At 42.6% G+C, this 25075-nt stretch overlaps 1 protein-coding gene across 1 annotated transcript in view; it reads left to right on the top strand.

The window, feature by feature from the left end:
* The window catches only part of SEMA5A (semaphorin 5A), a 633881-nt gene that overhangs the window by 561010 nt on the left and 47796 nt on the right, over positions 1-25075 (top strand). The window contains exons 16-17 of the mRNA XM_039523675.1: positions 11113-11338; positions 16048-16266. Coding sequence (XP_039379609.1) covers positions 11113-11338; positions 16048-16266 — 445 coding nt within the window. The remainder of the gene's footprint in view (positions 1-11112; positions 11339-16047; positions 16267-25075) is intronic.

Genomic DNA, 25075 nt, shown 5'->3' with positions numbered 1-25075 from the left:
TTCTTGTACTTTGTTGTTTAGGCACAGTCAGCATTTTTTTTTTGGTTCTCTTACTGTGTTTTTTAGTTTGGGGTATACATTGAAATTGAGCCTCTATTATGGTGTCTTTAAAAAGTTTCCATGCAGCTTGTAGTGATTTCACTTTTGGCACTGTACTTTTAAATTTCTGTTTAACTAAGTTTCTCATTTTTGTGTAGTTCCCCTTTCTGAACTTAAATGCTATAGTGCGGGGCTGCTGTGGTGTTTTTCCCTGCCACAGGAATGTTTAGTTTAATTATGTTATGGTCACTATTACCAAGCAGTCCAGCTATATTCACCTGTTGGACCAGATTCACCTGTTGGAACTGTGCTTCACTTAGGACTAAATTAAGAATTGCCTCTCCTCTTGTGGGTTCCAGGACTAGCTGCTCCAAGAAGGAGTCATTTAAGGTGTCAATAAATTTTGTCTCTGCATCCCTTACTGAGGTGATATGTACCCAGTCAATATGGGGATAGTTGAGGGTTTTTTTAATATTTTTATAGCCTCTCTAATCTCCCTGAGAATTTCACAGTCACTATCACCATCCTGATCAGGTTGTTGGTAGTATATCCCTACTGCTATATTATTATTCGAGCATGGAATTACTATCCAATGGGATTCTGTGGAAGAGTTTGGTTTGTCTAAGATTTTTACTTCATTTGATTTTACGTAGTTTTTTTTTCTCATATAGTGCCACTCCATCACCAGCACGACCTGTTCTGTCCTTCTGATATATTTTTACCCTAGTATTACTGTGTCCCACTGATTATCCTCATTCCACCAAGTTTCTGTGATGCCTATTATATCAATATCCTCACTTAATAGGAGGCACTCTAGTTCACCCATCTTATTATTTAGATTTCTAACATTTGTATATAAGCACTTTAAGAACTTGTCAATTTTAACTGGCATTACATGATGTAATTGAATGGGACTCTTTTTCATTTGACTGTTTCTCCTTAGTTCCTACCTGTATTTTATCATCGTCTATCCTCTCCTCCTTACTTGAACATAGAGAATCTCCATTAATAGATCCTCCCCTAAGGGATGTCTCTGTCCGAACCACGTACTCCTTCACATCTGTTGGTTTTCCCACAGCCCTTAGTTTAAAAACTACTCTACGACCTTTTTAATTTTAAGTGCCAGCAATCTGGTTCCATTTTGGTTTAGGTGGAGCCCATCCTTCCTGTATAGGCTCCCCCTTTCCCAAAACTTTCCCCGATTCCTAATAAATCTAAACTCCTCCTTCCTACACCATCATCTCATTCACGCATTGTGACCCTGCGGTTCTGCCTGTCTAACTGCCCCTGCACGTGGAACTGGAAGTATTTCTGAGAATGCTACTGCACCCCAGTATTCACCAGTGTCATGTTTGGTACAAAGTATGCCTTGTGAGGTATCATTCTAAGACTAAGAGTCTTGGTCTGCTAGACATTAATATCTCATTGGATTGTATGTGCTATCGTTGTATGTGGAGTTAGGAAGTTTGGCTGTGTATGTGTTACTGAAACGTGTTGTGAGGTTGAAAATACCAACAGGCAGCCTTTCAGGTACAACAGTAAAAAGGACAAACAATGTTAATGTCCTATTGAGAAATGCACACAAGCACAAGGATTACCCGAGGAAGTGTGTTCCATAGAAACCTCTCAGAGATAGCACTACACAATGGGAACTATTTGACTCAGATCACAGCAAAAGAGCTTTCTAGCAAGTGGGAAGAAGATATAAAAGGGGGGGGAAAGGTACGTCACTCTCCCTAGAACAACACACTTGAGAAACAAGGACTGAACTGTGGGAAGTGATGGTCCCAGGCTAGAGGGATTTCTAGCCTGTGTATGAAAACCTGGAAAACCCCAGCTGCAGAACCAAGGCAGCTTGTGCTTTAAGAATCTGTCAGCCTGTTTATCACTCAGGGTGAGAATTTCCTAATTCGTATCCTACCTATCTAGTGTGTTAATCTCAGTTTCCGGTTTTGTTTATTTACTAGGTAATCTGCTTTGATCTGTTTATCACTTATAACCATTTAAAATCTAGCCTTTTGTAATTAATAAACTTATTTTATGTTTTAATCTAAACCAGTGACCTTTGACTGGAGTGGTTGGGGAAAATCTTCGCTTGGTTACCACAAGTGTGCATTGTTCTCTTCACATTGAGGGAGAGGTGGACCAGGTATTAAACCCATATACTGGCCAGATTTGACCATTGCAGGATGGTACTGCTCTGGGGTCTCAGGCTGGGAAGCTGGTGGTCAGAGAGCCTGCATATAATTGCAGCTGGGTGTGTCCCTACCTATGTGAATACTGGTGACAGTGCAGGCTAGAAGGCTTTGCAGCTTGCCACAGCAGTAGAGTGTGAGAGGGAGTCCAGGCTGCTGGGTCAGAGGGCTCAGTAGTACCCCAGTTCCAGGTGGCACCCCAGGGTGAACCTGTCACAGTGGCATAGAAGGCAGGACTATATGCACAGCTTGTTCCTGGTGATTAGGGGGCTGGAGCACATGACTTATGAGGAGAGGCTGGAGCACATGACTTATGAGGAGAGGCTGAGGGAACTGGGATTGTTTAGTCTGCAGAAGAGAAGAATGAGGGGGCATTTGATAGCTGCTTTCAACTACCTGAAAGGGGGTTCCAAAGAGGATGGATCTAGACTGTTCTCAGTGGTAGAAGATGACAGAACAAGGAGCAATGGTCTCAAGTTGCAGAGGGGGAGGTTTAGGTTGGACATTAGGAAAAACTTTTTCACTAGTAGGGTGGTGAAGAACTGGAATGGGTTACCTAGGGAGATAGTGGAATCTCCTTCCTTAGAGGTTTTTAAGGTCAGGCTTGACAAAGCCCTGGCTGGGATGATTTAGTTGGGTTTCGTCCTGCTTTGAGCAGAGGGTTGGACTAGATGACCTCCTGAGGTCCCTTCCAACCCTGAGATTCTATGATTCTATGATTCCTCTGAGGCACTGGTAGTGATTTTAAGTGAGTTTTAAGTGTGGTGGCTAGAGATCAGTCAAAGTGGTTACCAATTTGTTATTTTCTGTTTACTTATTTTGGGCAAGGGAAGTAGGGATAGAAAAGCAGGAAAACGAGTGAAAACAAAACTAGCAAGAAGCTGGAGTTTGGCAGATTGCAGGCAGAAGAGCGGGAGAAGGAACACAAGAGACAGATGGAATTAAAACAATTATAAAAAAAATAATTGGCAGCAGAAAATGCCAGGGAAGAAGCTGCATACCAAACGGCTCTGGAACTGCAAGACAAAGAGATGGAGGCCCAAAAGTTAGCCATGGAAGAGAGGGATTTCTAGCCTGCGAGAGGAATACCTGGGGTTTTTAAACTGCAAGCAAGGGCAGTTGGCTGCTTAAGAATCTCTGCAGCTGGCTTAAATAATCATTTAGGGTGAGAAGTTGCTACTCGTATCCAACCTCTTTAGTATATTAAGCTTAGATTGATTTTTTGTTTATTTGCTAGGTAATCTGCTTTGATCTGTTTGCTGTCCCTTATAATCATTTAAAATCTTTTGTAGTTAATTCATTTGGTTTTGCTTAATCACAAAATAGTGTGTGAGAGCTATAACTTGGAGGCAGAAAGCTGTGTATATTCCTCTCCACATTGAGGGAGGGGCACATTTCATGAGCTTACACTGTACAGTTCCCTGTGCAGTGCAAGGTGGTATAATTTTGGGTTTACACTCCAGAGTGGGGTGTGTGCCTAAGCATCTGGAAAGTTCCTCAGCTGAAGCTTTCCCATGCAGAGCTGATCACAGCGTCTGTATGTTTCTGCAACTGGGTGTGCCCCTACCTGTATGTGTGCTGGTGAAGGTGCAAACCGGAGCCTGTGAGAGGGCCTGGCAGGCTAGTCACAGCAGTATAGTATAAAGGGAGCCCAGGCTGGTGCATCAGGCAGGCTCAGTGGTACCCCAGTTCCAAGTGGCACCTTGTGGGGAACCCATCACAGCTACCATGAAAGTCCTGGACTTCAATATTGTGTCTTGCAGCCTACATCTCTTATCCTTCCCTATGTCATTGGTACCTACATGTACCATGACCACTGGCTCCTCCCCAGCACTACATATCTACTATCTAGATGTCTTGACTGATCCGCAACCTTCACACCAGGCAAGCAAGTCACCATGCGGTTCTCTCAGTCATCGCAAACCCAGCTATCTGTGTTTCTAGTGATCGACTCACCCGTTACTATGGAGTTCCCTCCCCCAGAGAGGTATCCGCAGTGCAAGAGGATACGACAACATCATCTTGAAGGACAGTCCCAACTATGGGATTGTTTTCCTCAGCTCCAGTTGGATGTTCTCCTTCCCTGATACTTTTTTCCTCTTCAGCATCACGGAGGCTGTCAGACCTGCGTTTTGCTGTGTCCCAGAAAGTTTCATCTATGTACCTCTCTGTCTCTGTTAGCTCCTCCAGCTCAGCCATTCTGGTCTACAAAGCCTCTGAGAGCCAGGAGCTCCTAGCACCGAATGCACACATACGCCACCTGCCCATAGGTGCAGGTAATCATATATGCTGCATTGTGTGCAATAAACTGTATAGCCTTCACTCTGTTGCTGGACTTCTGCTTGCATTCTCTCTTTTCTCTTGCAGTTTGTTCCTTTGTTGTTGTTGTTTTGGTTTTTATCAGGAGGTGTTTTTGGTCTTAAGTTTAAAGAATGTTCAGTGTATCTAGCCTCCATTCCCCCTCTAAACACCCTTGAAAAACTTCCTTGTTAGCTGCTCCTGGTCGCTAGTTAAAGCCCTCGTCTTCCTGAGTATCCCCGCCCCTTGGGTAAGGGTTGATAGGTGCTAAAAGGCTTAGAGATCAAAGCCTTGTTAAGAAGCTCTCAGCCTTGCCTAGCAGGCTGCTAGGCTCAGCACACGATCTCCCAAACAGACAGACCAGACAGTATATTTCAGTCAAGCAGCAAGGACACCACAAACACAGGATTTTGCTGGTGTCCTGTTATACAGTACTTGTGATTTGTTTTTAGCTGTAAGACTATATAGTACTGTAATCAATTTTTCTTTTAAAAGAAGTTGAGAAGATTTTCTGCCTGTCTAAAATTGTGTTCATATAGAACAATTTAGATTTTTTAAAACTGTAAATGACACATTCATTTTAAGTTCAATTGAATGTGTTTCTAAACCATCCAAGACTTTTGGTTCTTGAAGAAAAAGGCTATTTCAGTCTACTCAAGAACTTTCTATTTGATGGGCAAACAAAGGTAAAATAATGACTATAATGGCATCATAATACCCAAGAGGAGAAGAGCTTCAGTTTATAGTGGGTTTATCTTGACAAATCCAGGGAACACATGAGGTTTGTGCTGGGATAAAGCACAGGAGATGTCTGACAGGCTTTGTGGCTGCTGAATTTTCCAGTCCTATCTCTTCTCAGGGTGTGTTTACACTGCGATTAAAAACCTGTGGCCAGCCTGGGCAGCTGGTTCTGGCTCGCAGGGCTCAGGCTAAGGGGCTGTTTAATTGCTGTGTAGATGCTTGGACTGAAGCCCAGGCTCTAGGGACCTGTAAGGTGGGAGGGACCCAAATGAACCTTGTGAGCTGGAGCCAGCTGGCACGGGCCAGCCATGGGTTTTTAATTGCAGTGTAGACATACCCTTAGGCAGCTTGCTGGCCCATTCAGTTTGCATCTGCTTAATGATTTTTTCTGATGGATTCTTTACTTTGTTCCACATGAAACAAATATTTGGGGCCAGAACCCAGTGGAACTTTGCCCATTTATACCAGGTGAGACTCTGATCTTTTATATGAGAAGGTTTCAGCTACCACCTCAAAACTACAGCTATTGAATTTTGAAAAATGACATAATTGGTGCACAATGAAACAATCAGCAAGAGTAACTTGAAACACAGACGTATTTGGAATCAATATACAATTCTAAAGTTCTGAGAAAATATTCTAGTAATAATCTCCCCACTGATGCAGTACATTAAAAGTAAATCCTAAAAGACAACCAATGTGATGAGTGAAATTTAATGGGTTATTAATGCTGATTTAGCTGTCTTGTGTATGTTGAGAGATTACCTCAGTAGATCACAAAGAAAAAGAACAGAAAAGAGAACAAAAGAAGTGCACGCCACAAGGAGATACTGTTTGCATAAAAAAAAAAAATAAAGAAACTGAAAACAGAAAAAAGATAAATAGGAAACAGAATATTCTATAGAAGACTGGTTCTATTACTTGTAACTGTAGCAGCTAACAAATAGAGTTAAGTATTTTTTTAAATATGCTACAGTGTACTTTTAATCATCTTTAGTCTTGAATCTATAGTTGAATCAGAAAAATGGGATGAACTCAATCTGCTATATATTCTATCATTTATTCTGTGCACCGTCTCCTTCTGACAGAGGCAATATTCCCTCAGACTTAGAAAGCCAATATTTCCATGTTGGATGCAACATATGTTGCCATCTGCAATTAAAGTAGAATATCTTTTGCACATAATATTGTTGCTATCCATTTTTGCTGATGGATGCTTACCTTTGATATATTACTGAAATCACACAACACAAAAAGTGTGGGCAGTCTTAGCATTACAACAATAGATGCATATCCTGTTCCATTAAATAATATTTTTTCATTTTTTTTTGTATAGACAGGACCAAAATATATTGCTAACTATCACTGTTTTTAATTCACATTGTTTTACTTTAGGTGGCAGTCAATGTAAAGAGTGAAAAACTCATATTCTATGGTTTTTTAACCTCCTTCGCAGACACGTGGTCAGGGCTCTTGTGATTCTGCAACCCAAGAATTTGCTACACAATTTCCTGCAGAACTGTGCTCCAACATCTATGGCTGTAGCTATGCTGGCATAACCTCATAGCGTAGACGCAGCCTACAGCAATAGAAGGGATTTTTCTGTCACTATAGGAACACTACCTACCAAGCAATGGTAGCTAGGTGGATGGAAGGATTTTGGATCTGAATCTACACCAGGGGTTAGACCAGCATAGCTACAGCACTCAGTGGTGTAGATTTTTCATACCCCTGAGCACCATACCTATGTCAAATTAAATTTTAAATGTAGATGAGGCCTAACCTTTCATTTAAACAAAAAATGGTGGTCCTGTCACACCACTGCATTACTTCAGTTTTAACGTTGGTTTAACTCCACAGATTTCAGTGAAGTAAAGCTGGAGTAACACAGTGGTGAACAGGTCATATGTTTTTAGCCTTCTGTATTGCAAAGAAAGCCTTGAAAATGTGTCTGCACTACATAGCTTATGCTGGCATAGCTAGTGCTAATAGTGCCTTTAGGGTAGACGGAGACTATATCAACAGAAGGCATTTTTGTGTTGGTGTAGGAACACAACCTTTCCGAGCAACATGCTACATCAATAGAACCACTCTTGTGTCAACACAGCTAAGTCTACTCTGGGGTTTTTGCCGATGTAGCCATGTTGGTCAGGGTTACATTTTTTTCATACACCTGATCCATGTAGCTATGCTGATATAACTTGTAAAGCCTGGTCTATACTAAAAAGTTAGGTCAACTCTGCAACATCATTCAGGGTGTGAAAAATCCACACCCCTGAGCAACATGGTTACACTGATCTAACCCCTGGTGTAGGTAGCTCTAGGTCAACAGAAGAATTCTTCCAAAGACCTAGCTACTGCCTCTCGGGGAGGTGGATTATCTCTGCCAACAGAGGAGAACCCATCTTGTTGACATAGGTAATATCTAAGGTACAATGGTGCAGCTGCAGCTGTGTCTTTGTAGCGTTTCAAGTATAGACAAGCCCTAAATGTAGACCACACCTGAGGGTACACTTTTGCTATCATGTTTTTCTGAATATGCCAACAGCCTGAAACAATAGTTCTAAAAGGTGTGAACTACCCCACTCATATCAGGTTGTGAATAATGGTGAAGTTTACAATGTTACCTCGCCTCATACCTGGCTGCCAAAACCTGCCATTTCACCCTGACATCTTCTGTGATGCAATTGGGCAATATCAATACAAAAATCTGCAGTATATTGAAGACTGAAAGTGTGAGGACAGTGTAAAATAAACTTTTTTCTTATCAAAGTAAAGAACAAAGAGGTCACTATACTGCTTGTGATATTCATTTTCGTATTTAATTCAGCAAAAAATTATATTTTTTAGTTTATCGGAAACTGCCACAGAATCCAGAGACCTTGCCACAGAATTAAATTCCACCTTGCCATAGAGCACTGAGGGCTGGCATGTGGGACCTGATTCTCCACTGCCTTGTAATATGTGTAGTCATTGACAGCTGTGCAAAGTGGGTGTAAAATTCTACTTACTATTCTGATTTAGCACTGGTATAATGACTACACATATTCAAGACAGTGGAGAAAAAGGCCCATCCTGTATGTCCATACAGCCTTTCTGGAAACTCATCCAGGTTTTTACTTTAGTGGATTTGGATATGTGTGACAGAGAGTAGAATTCAACCCATTGTATTTAAGTTCTCTTTCTATTTCAATGATGCTAAAACTGGGAGATAGACTCACTCTACTACAGCATCTGGTTACTAAACATGAACTACAATATATTTTTGAAGGAAAGAGAACTGAAAATGTTGACTGAAAAGACACAGGCCAGTTATGCAGCAGTGGACATCTACATTTATTGTACTTCCTCCTATGACATTATGATAAATGATATTTACACTCTCTCAATGTAAATAAGTAAATAATAAGTTAAATACTGTATCTCAGAGCTGAGAGAATGTCATCAAATTATCATTTTTGAAACAGCCAGATATGGATATGACTCTCTGAGATAAAGTCTGCTCTCAGTTACACCCATGTAACACTACTGAAGACTTTAGAGATGTATGTGTGAGACCCTTGTCCCATATACATAGATTAATCCATATGGATTAGTAAATTGTTTTTCTGCATGCTAGCAAATGTAATTAAGGGAATTAATAGTTGGTTTGTATGTTTTATTTACATTTTTTTCAAGTGCTTTATAATCTGAAAATATATAAATGTCTTAGCTACTGCTTACTTATAGACCTAGCTAATGCCTTAAAGTTGAGCTTTATTACCACAGATACTGTAGATCTAATTTTATCCTAGTTAAATTAATTATTGTTAGTGCAGCTAATAACATGTGGCTAGATTCACAAAAGGATTTAGACACATTAAGTGCCACTTTAGGCTCCTAACACCCAGAATCCAGCCCCACAGACATTCACAAAGCCCCTGCTCAGCTGCCCCTATAGGGGCCTAAACTCACTCAACAACTACATTTTTCTGGTAAAAGTTCCATAGGTGCCTGTGTTTCTGCTTCTGCATGTGAGTATGACAATCTGTTGAGATGAGTGGGGCAGTTCTAGCCCCATATCAGGCTTATGGATGCCTAAGCTCCAGAGCAGTGCACAAAGTGGGGCAAGAAAGACGTTCTTCTGCCTAACTATCCTGAAGTGTCACCTGACTGGCCCCCTACAGGTGAGCTTACACAAAACAGCAGGGGCACAGGAGGAGGACCTCGCTCATAAACTTTAGCCCTGTGGTTAGGGTACACACCTGGGAAGTTGGAGACCCCCAGTTCAAGTTCTCTCTCCATCTGAGGGGGAGAAAGGATTTGAACTGTGTCTGCTGCCCCTAAGGTGAGTGCCCTAACCACTTGAGCTATGAGATATTCTGGTGTGGGGCTGCCTCAGTCTATCTCCTGTTAAAGCTGTTCCACTGTGAATAAATAATGAAAGAATCAGTGAGAGAGAGTATGACTATGTAGCCTGTTGGTTAGAGCACTCAGCTGAGCGGCCCAGGATCCAGTTCTCCTGCTCCATTTATTTGATGTATTATCCACAGTGGAACAACTTTAACAGGAGAGACCTAGGTATGGGTCTAATATTTTATATTACAAGCGCTGTAGCAGCACAGTTGCCATGTTGCAGCTATGCCGCTGTAGTTTAGACACTTGCTACAGCAGCAGAAGTTTTTCAGTTGCTGTAGTAAATGCACTCCCTCGAGAGGTGATAATTATGTTGATGGAAGAATTCTTCCATCGACCTAGGGGTGTCTACACTGAGGTGTAAGTCAGCTTAACTACATCTCTCAGGAGTGTGAAAACGCCACGTCTTTCTAATTTCTCTGTGGGTGGTCGACCCCCGCTCTGCCCCCACTCCTCTTCTTCCCCCAAAGACTCATCCCACCCCTTCCCGCATCTTCCCACCCTATTCCGCCCCTCCCCCAAGCATGTCCCACCTTCACTCCAGTCCCCTTCCCCCAGGGCCACCTGCAGGCTGCTGAACAACTGATCCGTGGCGGGCGGGAGGCAAAGGGAGGAAGGGGAAGGAGCTGATTGGTGAGGCTGCTGCACCCACAATTTTTTCCCCATGGGTACTCCAGCCCCGGAGTACCCATGGAGTCGGCGCCTATGGTGAAATAGCTAGGTTGACCTACATTTTAGATGTAGGCCAGGCCTGATGGAGCCCTGTGTTAAAATATTCTAACCAAGTAGTTAGAGGACTCACCTGAAACATAGTAGATCCCAGTTCAAATTCCTTTACTTCATAATGTGGAGGAGGGACTTGAACTATGGGGGTCTCCTACATCCCACGTGAGTGCCCTAACCACTGGGCTAAAAGTTATCTGAAGTTCCTCCTCTCCCTATCCACCCCTCCCCCCACAAAGAGAGAAACTTCCAAGCAGAGGGTGATGTCTTCCTGAAGCTCACACTTATCTGCCTGTCTCCAAGAGAGGGATGAGTCTTTTGATACACTCTTTGGCTTGGCATTTCCCATTGGCTAGCTTAGGTTAAGACCTGCCTATTATGCTGGCTTTTGTAAATTCCATTGAAAAGTGCCTATTTCTCCCCACTCATTGTTTACAGAGTCAAGGTTCCGAACTCAGGCTTTGTGAATCCCAGTAATTTTTCTAGGTAGCTAAATGTTAGGCGTGGCAACACTCAGGGTCACCACTCTTAAATTCCTTTGTGAATCTAGCCCATTCTATGTATATTCCTCCAAGTAGAAAAAACCTTTGGGGTATTAGAATTCAAAATCCATTGGCAGGGATGAAGATTGGAGGAGAAGGAGATGGGATCAAAATTCTCTTGTCAGGTTGTTTACTCTATACCATACTGTAAATATAAACAATGGATCATTTTCTTCTAGGAGTATCAACCTTGTAACACCAATCCCTGTCCAGAGCTCAAAAAGACCACCCCCTGGACTCCCTGGACTCCGGTCAATATCTCAGACAATGGTGGCCACTATGAACAACGATTCCGATACACTTGTAAGGCACGCTTGCCTGACCCAAATTTGCTAGAGGTTGGAAGACAAAGGATTGAAATGCGTTACTGTTCCAGTGATGGTACCAGCGGATGCTCAACAGATGGTAAGCAGAGATATTGCAAGTGAATAATAGCACCTAGCAGACAATGGTATCACACAATCAAGTGGCTGGAAGTTGAAGCTAAACAAATTCAGAGTGGAATTAAGGTGTGTGTTTTTAACAGTGAGATTAATCAGGAATTGGAACAGTGTTGTGGTGAATTCTCCATCATTCGTAATTTTTCAATCAAGATTACATAGGATTTTTTATAGATATGCTTTAGTTCAAATAGGAATTAATTCAGAGTAATCCTATGGCTTGTGTTTTATAGGAGGTCACACAAGATGATCACACTGGTCACTTCTGGTCTTGGAATCTATGAACGTGCTAGAGAGATGGCTGTAGTTCCATTTTCATGACAGAGTGAAGCTTTTTATCTTGCTGGTGTTTTTCATAATGTTACAGAGTTTACGGCCAGAAGAGACCACTGGATCATCTAGTCTGACCTCCTGTATGTCAGAGGTCACCATCTCTGCACTACCCAGTATCTGTACAGTAAACCTAACAACTGAAATTAGACCAAAGTATTACAGCCCGCTGGAGACTAGACTATTATGTGCCACAGGCGGAGAATAGGAGAAACCAAGATGCCCTTGTGCATAGAGCCCCACAAAGGCAGGGATATGATTAAGTGAGATATACCCAGAAGTTCAGTGCATCCTTCTCCCCCCTCCCCTGAATGTCACTACAGATCTTAACTGGGGAAAAATTCCTTGCTAACCCCAGATAGGACAATAAGATAGACCCTGATCACCTGGCCAAAAATCAGACATTCAAACACTTGTGAGCGAGAATGCTCAGTGTCACCTCAGAGTTCCAGCCCACCCCAGCCAATGTCCCATCTCCAGCTGTGACCATACTCATGCTTCAGAGGAAGGAGATTTAAAAAAAAAAAAAGCTCAGAATACATTTTGCAGGTGATCCCTTCCTGGCACCTGCAAGTAGTTGGCCGAAGCCCTGAAGCATGAGGTTTTAGGAACATAGGACATAAATCAGAAGTGGGCTCCACGTCTGTTGGCCCTTCCACCTACCATCACAAACAACACCATCATACAGTCTCACTCATAAATTTGTCCAGCTCATTTCAGAAATGTTAACGAAAAGAAGGCAATTGATCACAACAGGTAAATTAGTTTCTATTTCTTCAGGACTGGGCTTAATATCTCAGGATAACCCAGTATTTTTTACCTCTGGCTGTAGGACTTGGTGGTGTTTGTCAGATGTTCTTTCTAATAATTAACTCATCAGAGAGAGAGATATGAAATTGTAGAATAATTTTTGAGATTGCTCTGTAATCTCTTTCCTTCTGCTGTCCTTTTTTGGGAGAAATTCTGACAAATTCTGCTTTTATTTTATAAATATTTGGTTAGACTATAACATTGATGAGGAATAGAGCTTTTTACTGAATAATTAAAGAGCAATAGCTGGCTGCATGCTTATGACAATTAACTAAATAGATAATTTATGAAGTGGATAACTTCTGTTATTAATGTTTTATAGTATTGAGCTATCACCAGGATTTAAAGTTCTGTTTCCTACTACAAAGGAAAAATGACCTCCTCCAATGTTATTTTAGCTATAGATGCATTTTACATACAGAATTAATTCATACTAAATTATTTTTCTGCTTACCAGTAGTGCTTAGTTATGAATAAACAATATACACAAATATATTTATTGTTCACTGATATTCAGGTGAAGTCAACCCTAATTTTAAATGATTAGTTATGAGATTCTTAATTTCATTATTATTTCTTAGTACTTATAAGAATACTTTCCACTTACATAGCCTTTTACATCTTCAAAATGGTATAACAATTTGATTATTACAATACCCTTGTAAGATAAATAAGCATTAATAACTACAGTAGGTAAAAAAGTATTATCTGCATTGAATAAATTTTTGCAGTGTTGTTATAACTGTTGGTCACAGGATATGAGACAGACAGTGTAGGTGAGGTAATATCTTTTTTTTTAATCAGCTTCTGTTGGTGAAAGGTTTGGGGTTCTTGGAGCTCATTACAACAGTTTGTAAGGTTTCAGAGTAGCAGCCGTGTTAGTCTGTATCCGCAAAAAGAACAGGAGTACTTGTGGCACCTTAGAGACTAAGAAATTTATTTCAGCATAAGCTTTCATGGGCTACAGCTCACTTCTTCAGATGCTCGGGGTTGGAATGGAACACATGCTCGGGGTTCAGCTGATCGCCATATTTGGGGTCGGGAAGGAATTTTCCTCCAGGGTAGATTGGCAGTGGCCCTGGAGGTTTTTCGCCTTCTTCCGAAGCATGGGGCAGGGGTCGCTTGCTGGTGGATTATCTGCTACTAGAAGTCTTTAAATCATGATTTGGAGCATTCAACAGCAGAGTCAAGGGAGAGAATTATTTCAGGAGTGGGTGGATCGGCTTATGTGGCCTGCATCTTGCAGGAGGTCAGACTAGATGATCATAATGGTCCCTTCTGATCTTGAATTCTATGATTCTATGAAACTTCACGATGCCTAAACTGTTCAAAAGAGACAAGGTAGGTGAGGTAATATCTTTTATCGGACCAACTTCTTGTTGGTGAAGGGACAAGCTTTTGATTTTCAGAGAGCACTTCCTCGGGCCTGGAGAAGGTACACAGAGTGTCCAATCTAAATGGAATGGAACACACAGACAGAAGATATTTATACAATTTGTAACACACCCTACTGTCCTTTAACCCTTAATTGGCCACTTCATTTTAAAAGATCTTCTACAGCACGCATAAACCCTTTATGCTTAACAATCTGTCCCACCTTTTATTTAGATTGGTTTGGCACTATCTACCTTTCGTAAAACCATGCTGTAATTTGTCCCAGTTGCCATCGGCCTCAAGGTCCGTAACCACTCTCTCCTTTGGGGATTTAGTATTACTCTCTAACCAGCTGAGCTAGCTGAACAGTTTCTGATCACAAAATAAAGAAAAAACAAACCTATTTGTTTGTCACTGCATCATTTATTTCAATATTTCCCACTGTTATTGTGTACTAAATAAAAGTCTCTAAGGCCCCATCTATTGTAATTGTATTGAGTAGAGTGCAAGCGTAACAGTGTTAATAATGTTTGAAGCTGTGGTGGAGACAGGATATAGGTATTTTTAATACTATTTTAGCTAATCATGTCCAGGAGTCCATTGCAGCAGAACTGGTATATCAGAGCAATTTGTGTAGACACACATCAAAATTGCAGGTGTTTTTAACATAATTCAGCATGACCACTGTGGATGTACTGAACTGTTTGTGCTTCCACTGGTACAAAACAACTGTTTCAGTTAACAAATGATTCACTGTGGACAGGGTTTCATACTGCAGCCAAAGATCTCATGCCCTGGATTGGAGTGAAGCCAGTTGGACACACTGAATGTAGTTCTTGTTACATTCCATTTGCTTAGGGTACTTGTATTAGTATGGTTTGAGTTTAAGATTACTAGAGGGCAACATCTCCTCAATATCAGTTGTGACTCATAATATATTCTTATTAGTTGATTCAACATACTTGTTACTACTTTAACACTACTTAACTCTCCCAGAGAGAGTGAGCTTACAGCCTGAATGTGAGTCTAGAGCCCATTCTACTCTAGGAACATTTTTCAAAAATTTCCCAGTATTGATGACATGGTTCACCTTCACTTACATTAGGAATATTGGGAGCCCTAGTATAGACAAGCTCCTAGCTGCTACAGCTGTTTTAAGCACCGTGTCATCTAGCCTGCTTAGAGCAGTTCTAATCAATCCAGTACTTAAAATGGTGGCAGCAGTCAATGATCCATTTACAGTAGGGCTCCCAATGATGCTAATATTAATAGAGGTGAACCATGTTAGTAATGCTGGGAAACATCAGAAGAATTCCCCTAATGTAGTCAGAGGCTGATATCACTGCCATACATTGCAGATGTACACAGTCGCTGAGCAGTTCTGCTACAGCTCATAGGATCAGAAGTTAAGTGCTATGCTGAGTACTTTTGGGGGAGTTCCTTCCCAGGTAGGATCTAGCCCTAAAATGGCATTGAAATGACCTTTAGAAGTGGTTCTTCCAGGTAGGGATTGAGGCATATTTTGTAGTGTTGCTAACAAGCTTCCACACCCATTGCCTACACTGTACCTTTTCTGTGAATAAATCATGGACTTCAGACTCCAGCAGTGTTTAATCTGGCGCCTTTTCTTAGCACTAAATTCACTTTAAAAGATAACAGACAAGGAAAAAAGTTTAGAAAAGGTTTGAAACATGTTTTCATTTTCCTGCTGGCTGATTTAAACAAGAAGCACACTGTTCTCATTGTGTATGAGAATGGTTCACTTGCCATGCTCAGATGTATCTTAGCACTTCAGCTGAGTGAAGAAGAGTCTGAAAAGTGTAATTTTAAATGGGGAAAATACTTTTCCTCACAATACGACTTTTTCATGGAAATTCATTACATTATTATTTGATTCTAAAATTTGAGCAGGTTATCACTATTGGTTCATTTCTACTGTGATTTAATGGCAGCTGCAGACACCATAGGAGGGTTTATGGGATTTCTGTCAGGTAAGGTAGTGAAATAGAATTACGAGGTTATGTAGCCAAATGAAAAACAAAATCTGGAACAGTACCAAAAATGTTTATTAAAAGATTAAGATTAAACATGAAGACAAAATGTATGTTTCAGGGTGATAGCCTTTAATCCCATGTTCTGCTTTCAATCTTAATTCTTTAGGACTGTCAGGGGATTTCTTGCGTTCTGGACGATACTCCGCTCATACAATTAATGGAGCCTGGTCACCATGGACTCCATGGTCTCAGTGCAGTCGAGACTGCAGCAGAGGTATTCGCAACCGCAAGCGTGTCTGCAACAATCCTGAGCCCAAATATGGAGGTCTTCCGTGTCTGGGCCCATCTCTGGAGTACCAGGAATGCAACATCTTGCCTTGTCCAGGTAAGCGTTGAGAGACATCAATAAGGGTTATGGAAATGATTTAGTTCCCTTTCAAGTCCATACTTTACAGTAGTAAAAATTATAAAGTAGTTCAAACAATTTCCTCTTCAGCTCCTTCCCAGACAAACAAGTTAGCCTGACCAAAGTAAACTTAACCAAAAAATTTTGCTCTGTAAACTTCAGCAATGATTTGAAACCAGAAGCTCACTAAAAGCTCATGCAAAAAAACTCTGTTAGTCTATATAAGGTGGATTCTTCTTTGCTGCTTCTACAGAACCAGACTAACACGGCTACCCCTCTGAGATTTGAAACCAGTGCTATATAAAGGGTACAGAAGACATGCATCCATGGTAACTGCCCATAGCAACTAAAACTGTAATTTATATTACAAAAAAACCCTTTAACATTCAATCAGCACCAGTGTCAGATATGAGTGCTTTAACATATAAGGTACCATATGGAAATGTGATTTCTGAGCTGTTTCAACAGACCAAATTGTTTTTCTGCCAGAAAGGGAGAATTTATTTAGTCAAGCAGCCAATTAGATTTATAATGGATATAGACTAGAGACAGATCCTCACCTAGTGCAAATCAGTGTATCTTTACTGATTTCAGTGTAGTGTAGCTATTCTTAATTTACTCTGGCTTAGACTTTGGCCCTAAAGATGTGAGAAATGTTCACGAGAAAGAAAAGGATAAATCACATGAAACTGCCCTGGTTCAGAATTGTCTTTCAAACTCAAAGCTTAGCTTTATCAAAGTAAGGTTTATGAACCTGTTGAGTAAATTTGTGACAGACTTTGAATGAAAGGCCCTGGGAGGTCTTGTGAGGTCCTGGATAGATAACAGGATGAGATGGTGTCTCAGGTGCACTGTAAATAGTGCAATGCTTGTGAGAGTTCATTAGAAGAATCTTAAACAGATTTTTCATTCAAAATTATGTAATAGTTCACTAAAAAGATGATAAAACCTAAATGTATATTTTTTCAGACAGTGAATACCGATGTGCATCATTGTTGTATCTTCTGTATTTGGCAAGATTATTTGTGCCCTGATCTTCTCTCTTTCTCTCTCTCTCTTTCTCAAGCAAAGGGGCCCCACATCAAGAGGATATGTAGAGGAGAAGAGGGGGAGTGCTAGCTGCTCAGCATGCCTTCCTTCTTCATTCACACCTGATATGGCTGTGGCATTATTCCCCTTTTAACCCTAAAGGAATTCCATGTGTGAATAATGTTGATCCAGTAAATAGTCTCTCAGGCTCTCCAGCCACTAGCCTCAGGTTGGGGGAAGAATTGGGGCTGAAGGAGATTGGAGGGAGGGTGAACCTGAATCTCTACACAGGGAAGCCCAAGAGAGCTGAGAGCCAACAAATGGTTACAACTGACATTTTCAGTGGCCCAGGTCCAGTGCAGATTTTAGCAGTCTGGGGCATGTTTACTATGTGTCAACTGGCAACAGTTCTCTAGGGATCAGTACACTAGGTGGTGATAGCCAGAACGTGGAGCATCCCATTCACTTCTCCTCCCCACAGGTTGTCAGGAAGGAAGTGTACATCCCCTCTAAGCTGCTCCTACTCAGGATTCCCCCAGGCCAAGGGAATTCCCAGCAGGGAACATGTTTTCTGGTGGTGCTGGTTTCCGCTCCCTTTGCACTATATGAACAGTGTAAACATAGCAAACAGGGCAAAATATTGGTTGTGGCCCCTTAATCTTCTTGAAATAAGATTTGAAAAGGTTGGCCACCACGAGGCAGAGCCTTAGCTCATGTAAATGGTCAGGCTCAACTGAAGTCAACAGAGCTATGGGAATTTATACTAATTGAGGACCTGCCCTCAGTGGGTGTAGAGACTTGTCCCAGGCTTATTTATAGTTTTAAATTTAAATAAGCAAAAGCTAAACAGACACTTCAAAAATCAGTCTAGATTCATAGTTTCATTACCATCTAGTAATAACAGGAGAAAATATTCCTGTAAAATTGGACCAGATTTGTTGTTTCCCCTTCACTATTGGTCCTTAAAACAGAATTTGGGGTTGGATTTTTTTTAAATGGTGGATTTTTTTAAAGCGAAATATTTTATAAGGTTTCCAGAAATGGGACTTTCTTAACTTATTCATTTTGCAATTATTTTCAGTAGAAATTGGTACAGTTAGCAGAAAATGCAAGTTTTCCATAATATTAATATGCAGAGCATGATAGTGGTGCTAATATCAAAGATTGAGCCAGCATTCAGAGCTAAGCAAATCAGAAAACAAAAAGTGATGAAGTTATAAGGAACAACTTGAAACTGACATTCTGGTTACAAACGATCCCCATTGTTGCATCCCTACTGGTTCTGCTTTTGAAAATGATTTTCAAGAACTAACAGAAGAAAAGGGGTTGTGGGGGCCCTGCTAAAGGATGAATCTGATGTCCTGATATATCTAATATCTTTTCTCAGTGATTTGTTTCCTTCTTGGCCACAAATTAAATTTGAATAAGTCTTCACAGCTTGAATAAAACATCCAAGTGTGTGGTGATTTGGGAGCAGATAGAGAATTATGTCATTCTAAAGGGACTCAGAGAAATCCTTTCAGTTCTCTGTCACAGCTGATTCACAGTAGGTGGTGTTTATCAATAATGAAAATAAATTTAAGGGTCCAAATCTGATCGGTCTGAAGGGGAAAAAAGAGAAATGGGTACATATAGTTGCTCTTTTCTTTGAACACGTGGGAGGATGAGTAATGATAATAAGATATGGTTCATCCAGAAGTTGGGCCTCATTGTACATTCAGAAAGGGGGAAGGGAGTGTTTAATAGGAGAACTATAAAAAAGTAATTGAGGTTTTTTAATGAAAGTCACAGAAAGCTAGTTTGTAGACAACAAATGCATATGTCAGAGTGAAAGTCACTATTTTGCAGAGTGTCTGAGATGATAGCCGTCAGTGGGAGGAGGTAAGTTTCATGCTGTCCCCTGGATAAGTAGGTGAAGAAGTGACCAATATGGCTGGTGCAGGCCAGAGGAGGGAGCTCTGCATTTAGTATTGTCCAAGAACATAAGAACGGCCATACTGGATCAGACCAAAGGTCCATCTAGCCCAGTATCCTGTCTTCTGACAGTGACCATTGCCAGGTGCCCCAGAGGGAATGAACAGAACAGGTAATCATCAAGTGATCCATCCCCTTCTGGCAAACAGAGGCTAGGGACACCATTAGGATTTCCCTTTACAAAAACCATGTTGACTCTTCCCCAACAAATTATGTTCATCTATGTGTCTGACAGTTTTGTTATTTACTATAGTTTTAACCAGTTTGCCCAGTACTTACTGGCCTGTAATTGCCAGGGTCACCTCTGGAGTGCTTTTTAAAAATTGGTGTCACATTAGCTAACTTCCGGTCATTTGGTACAGAAGCTGCTTTAAATGATAGGTTACAGACTACAGTTAGTAGTTCTGTAGTTTCACATTTGAGTTCCTTCAGTGAATACCATCTGGTCCTGGTGACTTATTATTGTTTAGTTTATCAGTTTGTTTCAAAACCTCCTCTAATGACACCTCAATCTGGGACAGTTTCTCACATTTGTCAGCTAAAAAGAATGGCTCAGGTTTGGGAATCTCCCTCACATCCTCAACCGTGAAGACCACTGCAAAGAATTCACTTAGTTTCTCCGCAATGGCATTACCAATCTTGAGTGCTCCTTTAGCATCTCGATTGTCCAGTAGCCACTGGTTGTTTAGCAGGCTTCCTGCTTCTGATGTACTTAAAAAAAATGCTATTACTTTTTGAGTCTTTGGCTAGCTGTTCTTCAAATTCTTTTTTGGTCTTCCTAATTATATTTTTACACTTCTTTTGCCAGAGTTTACTCCTTTCTATTTTCCTCACTAGGATTTAACTTCCACTTTTTAAAGGATGCCTTTTTTACCTCTCACTGCTTTGCTTTTCTTACTTTGTTGTTTTGGCTCTTTTTTGGTTCTCTTACTATGTTATTTGGATTGTGGTATACATTTAAGTTGAGCCTGTATTACGGTGTCTTTTAAAAGTTTCCATGGAGCTTGCAGGGATTTTACTCTTGGCACTGTACCTTTTCATTCCTGTTTAACTAATCTCCTCGTTTTTGTGTATCTCCCCCTTTCTGAAATTAAATTCTACAATGTTGGACCACTGTGGTGTTTTCCACACCACAGAGATATTAAATTTAATTATATTATGGTTGTGACAGATTTATCTTACCAATCTGCCCAGGGAGTCAGTTGATCAGGCTGAGGCTGCAGGATCTTTAGGGGAGTAGATGGAGGAGCACACCAAGTGACTAAATTTTAAAGCTTTATTAATAAAATAACAGTGGAGAGTGCTGTGGGGGGGGGGGGTTCCCCATGTCATTCAGAGGAAGGAAGAAAGCATTAGTGCCTAAGCCCTAACCCACTTTCATCCTCACACCCGCACTACCTGAGGCTGGCCAAGCCTGGGTGTAATGTAAGAAGAAGAGGGGGAAGGGTGGACAGGAGTTCTTGTCCTGTGTACAGGTTGTCTGGAGTCCGCTGTAATCTCCGACTTGCTTTGGCTCTCAGGAGGGTTTTTAAGTCTTTTGGGGGTGTTTCGTTCAGGGTCCTTTGCTCCTGGTGTTCTTTGTACCAATCCAAACCAACTTTCTGTGGCCTTCTCACCTTTCCCAAAACATACCGGCTCCAGGGACACGAAACCTTGTCATCTCCCCCCCCACACACACACACCATTAGCCTTCACTGTCTCACTTGTTTTTGCGTTCTTTGCAATCCTGCTCAGCTTAGTTCTCCTTTTCTCATGGCCGGGATTTGGTAAGATGTGAATGCAACTGCAGATTTCTCGCCGTGACCTTGGACCGAGGCCAGTGTCTTATCTTCAGACTCAGCTAGCTAAAGTGTCAAGTTAACCCGTTCTCTGCTCTCTTCCTCCCTCCCCCTTTGGCCTCCTGCAACCTGCAAAGGAATCTTCCACTCCACACTCACACCTTTAACCCTTCCCAAAATGCCTTGCGATAGCAACATAAAATGCTGATCTGCCTCCCCAGGGGACCTGAGGGAGAGGGCCATTGGGTTGTGACATGGTCACTATTACCAAGCGGTCCAGCTATATTCACCTCTTGGACATGATCCTGAGCTCCACTTAGGACTAAATCAATAATTGCCTCTTCTCTTGTGGGTTGCAGGACTAGCTGCTCCAAGAAGCAGTCGTTTAAGGTGTCAAGAAACTTTATCTCTGCATCCTGTCCTGAGGTGATATGTACCTAGTCAATATGGGGATAGTTGAAATCCCCCATTATTATTAAGTTTTTTATTTTTATATCCTCTCTAATCTCCCTGAGCATTTTACAGTAACTATCACCATCCTGCTCAGGGAGTCGGTAGTATATCTTTACTGCTATATTCTTTTTATTTGAGCATGGAATTACTATCCGTAGAGATTCTGTGGTACAGTTTGGTTCATTTAAGAATTATACTTCATTTGATTCTATGCTTTCTTTTACCTATAGTGCCACTCCCCCACCAGCACAACCTGTTCTTCTTCGAGTGCTGTCCCTGTGAGTGCTCCACTCTAGGTGACGGTGCGTCCCGGTGCCGTTGATCGGAGATTTTCGGGAGCAGTGCCTGGTCGGGATGCACGCACTCAGTTGGTACCTCCCACCTCGTTGGAATCTTCCTGAGTGCGTGCGTCCCACACCCTCCTCAGTTTTTTCTCAACCGTCCTTGGCTGAAGACGGCACTCGGGACAGTGCTGCCTTTCTTCCCTGGTCTCTGTAGGAAACAGTAACAAAAAACATGGAAATAGTTATTAGTTACATCCCAGTTGTTTCCCTTCCTTTAGTATAGTTACATAGTTAGTTACTTAGTTAAAAAAAATTGCCTCAGGCTTGTCTCCTGTTGAGACACTCTCCCCTGCCATTTCTAATTCATAATGCCAGGCACTTCAGGATTCAAAAGTGTGTTTCCTGTCAGGACTCCATGCAATGGTCAGATGGGCACTCATGTTGTGTGAAGTGCCTCGGAGAAACTCATGTCTCCGCAAAGTGCCTCCATTGCGTGACCTCAAGTCTAGGGCTCGGCGTGACAGGGACCTGCCACTTTAAATGCTTCTAATGGAAAAATCCCTGCAGCCACTTTTGGAGACGGGGAAAGTTAAACCCGCTCCCACACGCTCCCCGGCCAGATCCGAACCAGTTGGGAGCATTGCTTCACCCTCCCTGGAGCGGTGGCAAGAAGCACAACAGTCTCAGAGGAGAAACTTTAACAAGGGTAGTGGATCTCCCACGAGATCCCTATCCTCTGTGCTGACAGCACCAAAGGCAGGTGCCTCAGCCTCTTCTACTGCCTCAGCCGCGGCTCCGACAGAGTGCAGAGGCAGGGACCCGACTTCCCATGCCGGGAAGGTTCCCGTGGCACTGGTCCCCTCGGCACCAAAAACGGACGCGGTGCCAACAGCACACTCCTGCTTGGCACCGAAAACGGACATTGTGCTGACAGTACGCTCCTCGGCACCGAAAACGGATGTGGTGCCGACAGCGCGCTCCTCCTCGGCACCGAAAACAGACGCGGTGCCAACAGCGCGCTCCTCCTCGGCCCTGAGAAGAACATCAGCACCGAGCCTGTCTTCCACCTGGACACCAGCTGCAGACCCTCTGCAGGGCTACTCCAAGCGGTCCGTGGTACCGCTGTCACTTTCACTTTCCCTTGATAATGCACTAGAGCACAGAGCAAGCTCAGCACAGCCCTGGGAGCAGGACCAACAGTTTCTCACTCAGTGTGACCTCTCAGTGCCACCTGAGCCTGACTCTCCACTCCTAGATACACAGGGCTCACTTTTTTGAACAGCCGTTCTCTCCACCTGAACTGGCTACCTTTACTGACAGCAAACTCGATTTACAGCAGCAGGCAGAGTTCTCCCCTCCTGCTTCTCCTCCTCCACCAGAACCTCTCTCATATCAGGTCACGGTTCAAGGCCACCAGCATCAGTTTCCCTACTTCTCCCCCCGCCCCCCCGTGGGCGGCACCTGGGTTCTCCTACCCTATGCCGTGGCCTCAGTGATACCCTTGGCCACATCCTCCTACCAATCCTCCTCCTTCTGTGCCTCAGTCTCCAGCTCTGTCCACTTCTAGGGTGCCTGAGCCCCCTCCTGAGACTGCAAGCTATGCACCATATCCTGACTCACTGACCCCTAACTCTTCCTCAGCCCTGGACGGAGCCCTCTTCCCTCCGCCTCCACAGAATGTGGATGACTGTAAACAATTTCAAGAACTTTTCGGGACGGTGGCACTCAATCAAGATATCACCTTAGAAGAGGTTCAGGAGACACAACACAGACTCCTCAGAATCCTTCAACCGTCTGTGCTCTCAGAGATCACGCTCCCTATAAACGAAGTGCTCCTGGAACCAGCTGACACTCTGGCAAACCCCAGCTTCTTTAGTACCAACTTGCAAAAAGGCCGAACATAAATACTATATCCCTGCTAAGGACACTAACTTCCTATTTTCTCATCCACCACCGAACTCTCTTGTCATGGATGCAGTCGCACAGAGGACAAAACAGTCACAATATTGGCCCATCCCACAAGACCAGGTCCTTAGATGCCTTGACATCTTGGGTTGCAAGGTTTATTCATCATCCACTCTACAATTCAGAATTGCGAACTATTCTGCCCTCCTCACCAGCTACGACTTTGATAATTACAATAAACTTTTTGAATTTGCCTCCTACATTCCAGAAGATAGGAGAGCAGACTTCAAATCAATCCTGACTGAGGCCAACTGATTCCCAGAATGGCCCTACAGGCATCTCTAGACATGGCGGACACAGCACCCCGTACCACTGCAACTGCTGTGGTTATGCGCAATTTCTTCATGGCTTTCTGCATCCGGCATCCCTAAAGAACTGCAGACCAAAGTGGAGGACCTCCCCTTTGATAAGGACAAACTTTTCTCCAAAAAAACTGATGAACTCCTTCACACCATGAAAGATTCTAGAGTGACACTGTGCACCCCAGGAGACAGCAATACCAACCGTATCAAAGACCATGCACACAACAGTATTATCGTCCTCAACCCAGACCATACGACACAACTAGGAATCGCACTAGACCCCCTAAGTGCAGACAAAATCAAACTCAGGCAACCACCTTGTGTCCATCAGGGAATAAACAACAATTTTGAAACACTGGTCGAGGGTCTGCACGACCACCCCTTGATTCCACTGCCTACTTGCCCCTTTGGCCACCGCCTCCACAGTTTCCAACATGCCTGGCAGTACATTACACAGGACTGCTGGGTCCTTGAAATAGTTCAGTCCGGTTACTCTATCCCATTTATATCCTACTCTCCTACCCTTCCCCCTTCCCCGTCTCTCTTCAGGGACCCTTCTCACAAGCGCTTACTTCGCACAGAAGTGGCTCATCTTCTACAACTAGATGCAGTGGCACCTGTGCCAACGCAACATCAAGGGAAAGGTTTCTATTCTCATTACTTTCTGACTCAGAAAAGGACTAGGGGATGGAGGCCTATACTAGATCTACGCCGACTGAACAAATTCGTGTGGATACTGTGGCAAAGTTCCTCCTCTCCTCTAGTAGGTCCTGCGCTTATTGGCTGATTTCCTCCCCTCAGTGGTCTTCCCCTTGGATGAAACCCACAGTCTGGATCAACTCCTCCTATGTCTGATTAGGAGTAGCGAGGCTTGGGGGGGAACCCGGGCCCGCCCTCTACTCCAGGTTCCAGCCCAGGGCCCTGTGAATTGCAGCAGTCTCTATAGTGCTACTTGTAACCGCTGCTTGACGGCTACAGCTCCCTGGGCTACTTCCCCGTAGCC

The sequence above is a fragment of the Mauremys reevesii genome, linkage group 2 (genome assembly GCF_016161935.1).
Source record: "Mauremys reevesii isolate NIE-2019 linkage group 2, ASM1616193v1, whole genome shotgun sequence".
Lineage (NCBI taxonomy): Eukaryota > Metazoa > Chordata > Testudines > Geoemydidae > Mauremys > Mauremys reevesii.
This window is presented reverse-complemented; position numbering and strand designations above follow the sequence as displayed.